The sequence below is a fragment of the Dipodomys ordii genome, unplaced genomic scaffold, assembly GCF_000151885.1.
Source record: "Dipodomys ordii isolate 6190 unplaced genomic scaffold, Dord_2.0 Scaffold47, whole genome shotgun sequence".
NCBI classification, from domain to species: domain Eukaryota; kingdom Metazoa; phylum Chordata; class Mammalia; order Rodentia; family Heteromyidae; genus Dipodomys; species Dipodomys ordii.
In genome coordinates this window covers 11,206,968-11,217,013 of record NW_012267263.1, presented here as the reverse complement: position 1 = coordinate 11,217,013, position 10,046 = coordinate 11,206,968, and the positions used below count along the sequence as shown (strand labels likewise).

At 41.1% G+C, this 10,046-nt stretch overlaps 1 protein-coding gene across 1 annotated transcript in view; it reads left to right on the top strand.

Moving 5' to 3' along the window:
* Window positions 1-9,751, top strand: part of LOC105988218 (chromosome unknown open reading frame, human CXorf56) — a 26,914-nt gene extending 17,163 nt beyond the window's left edge. Inside the window, exons 3-7 of the mRNA XM_013019766.1 lie at window positions 3,245-3,286; window positions 4,657-4,795; window positions 5,607-5,696; window positions 8,608-8,700; window positions 9,205-9,751. Coding sequence (XP_012875220.1) covers window positions 3,245-3,286; window positions 4,657-4,795; window positions 5,607-5,696; window positions 8,608-8,700; window positions 9,205-9,267 — 427 coding nt within the window. The 3' untranslated portion in view covers window positions 9,268-9,751. The remainder of the gene's footprint in view (window positions 1-3,244; window positions 3,287-4,656; window positions 4,796-5,606; window positions 5,697-8,607; window positions 8,701-9,204) is intronic.
* Window positions 9,752-10,046: the final 295 nt, after the last annotated feature.

Here is a 10,046-nt window from a genome sequence, read left to right as displayed (position 1 = left end):
CTGGGCGCTGTCCCTCAGCTCTTCAGCTCAAGGCTAGCACTCTACCACTTGAGCCACAGCGCCACTTCCGGCTTTTTTCTTTTTGCTTACGTGGTGCTGAGGAATGGAACCCAGGGCCTCAGGCATGCAAGGCAAGCACTCTACCACTGAGCCACCTTCCCAGCTCCCCTTTTAGTGACTCTTGATTACTTTCAGAAGTGCTTTTCAAACATTTTTAGACAACAAAAAACATTCTTCAGTAAAATTCTTATCCAGAAGTATAAACAAACAAGATTGATGAGCTGGAAACTGCTGCCTCCACCCACCTTCCTCTATGTGGTTTCATTTAGGGATCTGTTTTTAAAATCCTGTTCCCAGATGGGGGTGTAGCTTAGTGGTAAAGTGCTTGCCTATCATGTATGAAGCCCTGGGTTTGATTCCTTAGTACCATATAAACAGAAAAAGCTGGAAGTGGCGCTGTATCATAGGTGGTAGAGCTCTTTCTTTGAGCAGAGGGAGGCTCAGGGCCAGTGCCCAGACCCTGATTTCAAGCTCCAGGACTGACAAAAACAAAACAAACTCCCTGTTTTCTCCACCCCATTGCCTGTCAATCACCATTCTACTCTCTGCCTGTCTGTTTGACAGGTTTTTTTTTAAAAGATTTTTACGAAAATGAGGCCATGCAGTAGTTCCCTTTCTGTGTCTGATTTTTTTTTGGGGGGGGGTCCGGTCATGGGGCCTGAACTCTGGGCCTGGGCACTGTCCCTCAGCTCTTCAGCTCAAGGCTAGTGCTTTACCACTTGAGCTACAGCGCCACTTCTGGCTTTTTTCTTTTTGCTTATTTGGTGCTGAGGAATCGAACCCAGGGCCTCAGGCATGCAAGGCAACCGCTCTACCACTGAGCCACCTTCCCAGCCCCTCTGTGTCTGATTTTATTCATTTAGCACAGTATCTTCTAGGTTCGTTCATGTTATCATAAATGTAGGATGTAAGACCAAATAAAACATGTATATGTGCACTCACACACATTTTTTTTTTTGGCAGTCTTGGGATTTGAAGTCAGTGTCACACTTTCTAGCTAGTGCTGTACAACTTGAACCATGTCCCCAGCCTCTAAGCTACATTTCTTTTTTTTTTGGTTGGGAGGAGGGAGGTTGGTTGTGGAACTTGAACTTGGGGCCCGGGCACTGTCCCTGAGCTCTTTTTGCTCAAGGCTAGTGCTCTATCACATTGAGCCACAGTGCCCCTTCTGGTTTACTGGGAGTTAATTGGGGAGATAGGAGTCTCCCAGACTTTCTTGCCTGGGCTGGCTTTGAACTGCAGTCCTCAGATCTCAGCTTCCCGAGTAGCTTGAAATACAGGCATGAGCCACCGCCATCCAGCAACACTGTCTATTTTTTCAAACTGGATGATAGAGGACAAGTGGGGAAGATATTTCCTTATCATTTTATTTATACTTGTGTTATACCATGTGTATATTGACTACCTAAAATTGAAACCATGGGGCTGGGAAGGTGGCTTAGTGGTAGAGTGCTTGTCTAGCATGTGATCCTCTGTACCACATAAACAGAAAAAGCGGGAAGTGGAGTTGTGTCTCAAGTGGTAGAGTGCTAGCCTTGAGCAAAAGAAGCTCAGGGTCGGTGCCCAGGCCCTGAGTTCAGTCTCAGGACTGACAAAACAAAACAAAAAAACCAACAAGGGGTGGGGAGTGAGGTGACTGGTTCGGAAGCAGTTGTTAAAATAGTTCAGGGAAATGATAATAGTGGCAGATTCAAGAAGTTCCCTTCCCCCCCCCCTTTTAAAGGTAACAAAGAGTTTATTTAATAAAGGCCACTCATTGAGGAAACTGGTAGTCCCTTTTTCCTTTTTTCCCACTTTGAGTTAAAACTCTTCAGATTTGTTGATAAAGTAAGTGAGAGATTGGAAAAGAGAAGAATCAAGCTTGAGTCCCATTAAGTCATTTGTTAAATTGCATTGTTTTATCTATGTATTGGTTATGTAAGGCAGTGTTATATGGGCTCTTGTGCTTGACTTCCTGGACTTACATTATGACCTTGCACAAATCATATAATTTGTACTTAGGTTCCTCTATCTATGAAATCAGAATAATAATATGACGTACACAACAAGGTGGTTATAAGGATGTAATGAGTTAATACTTGTGTATATTTTAGAGTAGCTCCTGCTGTATGGCGAAAACTATGTAATTAGCTCTCTGCATTTGTGGCAGATGGGTTCTAGGACCTCTTAGATGTTCAAGTCCCTTATAGATAATGAGCTATATAATGTGTGTGCTGTGGGAAGTTGGGAGGGGAAAAACTGGGAGAGAATGAGGGAGGGGGTGACACTGTTCAAAAGGAAATATACTCATTATCTGACTTATGTAACCATAATCCCTCTGTACATCACCTTTGCAATAAAAAATTTAAAAAATGGCCCAACAATTGCATGTAACCCACTCAAATTCTGAATATTTTAAATCATCTTTATATGACTTACATAGAATACAATGTAAGTTGTAAATGCTATGCAAATAACTATTGTTTAGGGAATAATGGCAACAAAAATCTGTCCATGTTCAGTACTGGAACAATTTTTTGTTTTGATCTACTCTTAGTAAATCTATAGCTGCATAGCCCATGGATGGTGAAGACTGATTATGTAAATTGGTAGCTATTTATCATTGTTACTATGACTCTAATAGTCATTGTATTTATTAATTACATCTTCCTCTGCTAGAGAAGTATCTGATTTGTATTAGGAACTCAATAAATGCTTGTGAAGGTAGGAAGGAATGCAGGATCTTTAACATTAGTATACATGTAACCAGTTGATCTGTATAATAAACTCTGGAACTTTCAGCATGATTGAATGAGTGATGAAGAAGTGAAGAGAATAAGATGGTAAGGCCGATTGGTTATAAGACTTATCCTAGCCAGGCGCTAGTGGCTCATGCCTGTATTCCTAGCTACTCAGGAGGGCTGAGATCTGAGTATCGTGGTTCAAAGCCAGCCCGGACAGGAAAATCTGTGATACTCTTATCTGCAATTAACCATCAGGAAATGAAGTGGCATTGTGGCTCAAATGGTAGAGTGCTAGCCTTCTGCTGAAGAGCTGAGAGACAGCGCCCAGGCCCAGAGTTCAAGCCCCATGACCGACAAAAAAAGAAAGAAAGAAAGAAAGAAAGAAAGAAAGAAAGAAAGAAAGAAAGAAAGAAAAAGATTTGTCCTACCTTATTATGTTTTTACTTCCATTTTCTGTGCAGACCTGAAGGCATTGAACGACAGTACAGGAAGAAGTGTGCAAAGTAAGTATGAAAAGTGTGGCATAAGGTGGTAGAAATTATTTAATGAAAATTCTCAGTTGTGTCTCTATCTTTATAATCTTGACCTTCAAACCAAATACCAGTATGTTTCCCACACATTAAAAAAAATGAGGGAGCCAAACACGGGGGGGGGGGGGCTCACACCTATAATCTACCTATTCAGGAGGCTGAAATCTGAGGATCAAGGTTCAAAACCAAGTCAGGACAGAAAAGGCTGTGATAACCTGATCTCTAATTCCAATAAAAAAGAGAGAGAAAAGCTAAGTGAAAGTATGAGGCACTGCATTCAAGTCCTAGTGCTGGCACAAAAAGAGGAGGAGGTGGGGAGGGGAAGAGAAGGAGAAAGAGAAAGAAGAGAGGGAGAGAAGGGAGAGGAGGAAGGGAAGGTGGTATTTTAACTTTATTGCATTAAGGAAATTGCTTTTATCCTATCAATAGTATAGGTGCTATGGAAGCGAGCTTATCTTAATAGGTTTTTGTTTACCTCAGAAGTATAATAATGACCAGCCCAGCCAAAAAATGGCAGTTACTACAGGTTTTAGATTTGCAGTTGATCACTGCAAATTTTTTTTTTTTGCCGGTTGTGGGGCTTGAACTCTGGGTTTGGGCTCTTTCCCTGCCCTCTTCAGCTCAAGGCGAGCGCTCTACCGCTTGAGCCACAGCGCCACTTCCAGTTTTCTAGTGGTTTATTGGAGAAAAGAGTCTCACTGACTTTCTTGCCCGAGCTGGCTTTGAACCGTGATCTTCAGATCTCAGTCTTCTGAGTAGCTAGGATTACAGGCGTGAGCCACCGGCGCCCCGCTGCAATAGAACCTTTTTTTTTTTTTCTTTTTGCTTATGTGGTGCTGGAGAATCGAACCCAGGGCCTCATGCATGCAAGGCAAGCACTTTACCACTGAGCCACGTTCCCAGCCCGCAATAGAACCTTTTTAACTCCCTCCTGATGATGCAAAATAAAATAGAAAATATTCGACAAAGATGCCCAAACCAGGCACCCAGACACCTGTGAAGGATGGTAGAAATTTTTACTACAAAGCTATCAATAACACAAACCATCCCCAAACATGGGTAATGATAACAGTCACTTAGGATGCTTATTAAAATGACAGATGTCCAGGCTTCATCAGCTACATGTGCTCAATCAGGATCTTCTGGGAGGGACCTAGGAAACTCATGAGCAATTTTAACATTCACTCCAAGTCATTCTTACCCAGTTGTTTTGGGAAACATGGGGAAGAGCCAATCATTAGTTTATGCCAGAAGCAAAAGTGTTCCTGGAATCTGAGCACACTTTGTAAAACACTGGGGATTTGGAATTAGAAGTCTTCCAGTGCTTTGCTCTGCCTTTGCAGGTGTGGACTGCCGCTCTTCTACCAGTCTCAACCAAAGAATGCTCCTGTGACCTTCATTGTGGATGGAGCAGTAGTGAAGTTTGGTCAGGGTTTTGGGAAAACAAATATATATACTCAAAAGCAAGAGCCTCCTAAGAAGGTAATTATTATCAAAAGAAACAGACTAGATTTAGCTTCTATTTTATTTTTATGTAATGCTGAAACTCAAACCTAGGTCCTTTGTGCATGCTAATCAAGCATCACTGAGCTATATCCCAGCCACCGAATTTTAAAATAAGGGTATAGTACACAAGAAACTTCCCTTCATGGCTGCATTCTTTTAGTGAATGATTTTTTTGTGTGTGTGCATAAGCAAAGTTGTCACACCTGTTATGTGTTTATTTTTCTATAGTTGGCTTGTAAGGTTAGAAATTGTATGTTTTTAAAATTTTCTTTATTTCCTTCAGAGTTGCTTCTTTTTCTAGTGTAAATAATTTAGTACTGAATGAATTATGCTATTTTTTTTTCCAGCCATGGGTCTTGAAGTCAGGGACTGGGCACTGTCCCTGAACTTTTTTGCTCAAGACTAGCACTTCACTTTTGAGCCTTGAGCCACAACTCCACTTCTGGTTTTCTTCTGATTAATTGGAAATGAGTCTCATGGGTTTTCCTGCCCAGGTTGGCTTTGAACTGTGATCCTCAGATCTCAGCCTCCTGAGTAGCTAGGATTATAGGCACAAGCCACTGGTGCTTGGCTGAATTATGCTATTTTTTTGATGAGCAAATGTTATAAAAATATACTGTACATAAAAACATTGACAATTTAAAATACTCTGTCTCTAAGAGAAAGGTGTGTCCAAACTCCTCCCCTTAGTCCTGCACACGGGCATGTGCATGCGTGTGCACACACATACCTGGTTCATGGATCCTTTGGGGATGACTTAGCCTGACTCCTCTTCCTGCTATTCCAGGTAATGATGACCAAGAGGACTAAAGACATGGGCAAGTTCAGCTCTGTTACCGTGTCTACCATTGATGAAGAGGAAGAAGAGATTGAGGCTGTAAGTGCTTCTGTTCTCAATGGATTTGGAATTGGGGGCTGAGAGGAAAGGGACCTCAGGAGCCAGAGCTTCAGCATAGCAGAATAACTAGAGACTTTGCTTTCAGACTCCTCTCTGCTCATATGACACTGGGATAGTGTATTTCTCTGCATCTCAGGGACATCTGTATAGTGAGAACAAGGGAGTTAAATTTTATTGATCTCTCTTTAATTATTTATTTTATTTTTTTGTTTATGTGGTACTAAGGAATGGAACCAAGGGCCTCATGCATGCTAGGCAAGCACTCTGCCACTAAGCCACATTCCTAGCCTCTCTCTAATTTGAAAAACTAGTAGAATAAATGCTTTTAGGACTCTTCTAGTCAGCTCTAATGCTTTGTTTGTCCTTTGCAGTAGCACCAGTCCTCCCCTCCTTTTTTTTGTTGGTTGTGGGCAAGTGCTCTACTGCTTCAGCCACAGCACCACTTCTGGTTTTCTAGTGATTTATTGGAGATAAGAGTCTCATGGACTGGGGCTGGGAAGGTGTGCATGCATGAGGCCCTGGGTTCGATTCCTCAGCACCACATAAGCAAAAAGAAAAAAAAAGCCAGAAGTGGTGCTGTGGCTCAAGTGGTAGAGCACTAGCCTTGAGCTGAAGAGCTGAGGGACAGTGCCCAGGCCCAGAGTTCAGGCCCCATGACCGGACCCCCCAAAAAAAAAAGTCTCATGGACTTTCCTGACCGGGCTGGCTTTGAACTGTGATCCTCAGATCTCAGCCTCCTGAGTAGAGTAGCTAGGATTATAGGTGTGAGCCACAGGCGCCCAGCACCAGTTCCCTTTCTGATAATTCAGTAGAACGTTGTAGATAGAGAGGCATTATCTGTTGAATATATAAATCAGTAAACATAATGCAGCATTTAAACAGAATCAAGGTAAAAAAGTCATATGATCATCTCAACTGATGAAGAAAAAACCTTTGACAGAATTGAACAGCTTTTATGATGAAAGTTCCAAAGAAACTAGGAATAGAAGGAATGTACCTCAGCATATAAAGGCTGTATATGACAGACTGATAGCCAGCATACTAGATGGGGAAAAACTAAATTCGTTTTCTCTATAATTAGGAGTAGAATGAAAGAATTCCTTGCTACAGCAATAGGGAAGAAAAAGAAATAAGAAAAAGAAAAACAGGAAAAATAAGAGCAAGTATTGTCAAATAGTACTACATGAAATTTTAAAAATTAAATGGTTTCTGCACAACAAAAGAAACAATAACCAGAACCAAGAGACCACCTACAGAAAAGGAGACAATCTTTGCAAGCAATTAACAAGAAAAGGATTAATATCCAGTATATATAAAGGACTCAAAAAAAAATAGTAGAACTGGGCACCAGTGGCTTATGCCTGTAGTCCTAGCTACTCAGGAGGCTGAGATCTGGGAATCATGGTTCAAAGCCAGGAGACTCTTTTTTTTTTTTGGTTGGTCATGGGGCTTGAACTCTGGGCCTGGGCACTAAACTCTGGGCCTGGCCGCTGTCCCTCTGCTCTTCAGCTCAAGGTGAGTGCTTTACTGCTTGAACCACTTCCGGTTTTTCGAGTGGTTTATTGCATATAAGAGTCTCACGGTCTTTCCTGCCTGGGCTGGCTCTCTGCTCCCAGAGACTCTTATCTCCAATTAACCACCAGAAAACTGGAAATGGCGCTGTGGCTCAAGTGGTAGAGTGCTTGCCTTGAAGAGCTGAGGGACAGCACTCAAGCCCACAGTTCAAGCCCCAGAACCAACAAAAAAAAGAAAAGAAAAAAAATCTGTATGGGCTGGGAATGTGGATCAGTGATAGAGTGCTTGCCTAGCAGGTGTGAAGCCCTGGGTTCGATTCCTCAGGGACAATGCCCAGACCCTGAGTTCAGTCCCCAGGACTGGCAAAACACACACACACACACACACACATGCACACACACACGCACGCATGCACGCACGCACATACACACACGCACACACGCACACACCTCTCCCCCCCCACACCCCCTGTATCTCACCCCTGTCAGAATGGCAATCATCAAAAAACAAACAACAACAAATGCTGGCAAGGATGTGAAAGGAAAAGGGGGATCCTCTTACATTGTTGATGGAAATGTAAACTAAGTACAACCACTATGGAAATTAGTATATGCAAGTAGACTTTCCTTGTGACCCTAACATACTGCTCCTGGGTATATATCAGAAGGAGTGTAAATCAATATACAAGAAAGAAACCTGTGTCCATGTTTAAGCTTGCCATTTTGTTCACAATAGCCCAATTGCAGAATCAGCCGAGGTACCCACCAACTGATGAATGGGTAAAGAAAATATGGTACATAGGTACAGTATAATACTATTCAACTATTAGGGAAAAAAATAAAATTACAAGGAACTAGACAGAGCTGGAGATCATTATGTTGAGCACGATAAGCCAAGCTGAAAAAGCCAAACAGCACATTTGAGGAATCTAGCCTTGAAAGAGTTGAAAGACACACACACACACACACACACACACACATTTTTTACATATATAACACTTGATTGTAACTATGTGACTAGGCGGGGGGACAGCAGAGAATATTGAAGGGGAATAATAGCAAAATGCGTTGTGTCTATGTATGAAAACAGCATAAGGAATCTCATTGGGAAACATTGAATAATAGGGGGTATGGCATAGGAGAAGAGATCAATAGAGATTATTCTGATTATGCTATAATAAATTACATGTACATGTGAACTAAAGACTGAAACCAGAACTCCAGATTATTGAACAAATGAATTGTTGAAAGAACAGAGGTGTGCCATTTTAGTCATGATGTCCTGACTTGGACAGTATAAATTGCTGCATCAGTCTTCATTGTAATTCCTCAGTGAGAACACTGGGTAAAGTGTTCTTTATTTTTCTTTTATTCAGAGGGAAGTTGCTGATTCCTATGCACAAAATGCCAAAGTGATTGAAAAACAGTTGGAGCGCAAAGGTATGAGCAAGAGGCGACTGCAAGAGCTGGTGAGTGGAGTGGAGTTGAAAGACACTGGGAGCTTCATAGTTTGTATTTCTTGTTTTGAGTGAGCATATATGCTTGCATACAGTTGTTTAGTAGTTATAGGTATTGAACAAGTGTTATAAGTTATGAGCCTAGCCCCTGCAGTCACTACTACAAAGCAGAGTATTCTGGGAGGTGCTGGGGTCTCTGGAATGATGGCATTTTGAGCTGTTGCCTTGATTCACCTACAAATAGGTTTTTCATACAAATATCATTAGTCTCTGTCAATTTGATGTAAAAGTTGCTGTTTAGTCTCAGTTTTCTCATGTATTATAGAATCAGAAAGATTGGAAAAGAAAGATTAGAATCTGTTGTTACAGATTCATAAAGATTTCAGAACCACTTCTAGTTTGTATGCTTAATGAACATGAAGGGAGAGTACTGAGGGCAGTTCGAATAAGGCAAGAAAAATAAGAATTCTGTGTGATGTATTTGAGAATACAGTTTTCCCCCTCATTCCATTCCAGGCTGAACTGGAAGCCAAGAAAGCAAAAATGAAGGGGACCCTGATTGACAACCAGTTTAAGTGACCAGGATCTTTCTCTGAGCCCAGACTGGAGGCAAGCACTTAAATCATGAAGAAAAAATAGCTTTTTTATTACATAGATTGATATCTGTTTATGCCCCAGGAGAAGGATTTACTTTGCTTCCCATTCACTCCTATATTTAGTGGGGTCTTCAAGTCCATTTGATCTGCTTTTCTAGGAGATGGATTAGTCTTTGTGTAAGATTTCTATGCTATGATTTTGTCTATTTGATGTAAATTTCTTCAGTTGTGTAGAAACTCTTATTAATTCATCAAGTTTTTTTCTAGTTTCTAAGGTGGCTTGTTTTTATTCCTTTTTCAAAATGAATTCATATGAAAACAGACTCTGAATAGCCTAAGTACCCCGTTATTGGTAAAGCCAAAAATCTGATTTTTTAAAAAGGTTTTTACTATTCTGAATTGCTTCTCCTGTGGATTTTAAAAAATATATATTATTGAGTTTATTAAAAATTTTCATTGTGATACTATTTCATTTTGAGAAGTGCAATGTATAACATGTGCATAGGGAGCACCCTATAGTATATCTGTGGTTACATTTCTACATATTTCCTTTGTCCTTAGATACTAATCCTAACCATTTTAACATCTGGTTTAAGTTACATATTTTGCTTTATCTATAAGATTGCTGAGTGCTGGTGGCTCACGCCTGTAATCCTACCCATTCAGGAGGCTGAGATCTGAGGATCACGGTTCAAAGCCAGCCCAGGCAGGAAAGTCCTTGAGACTCTTCTCTCTCATTAACCACAAGAAAACCCTGTGGCT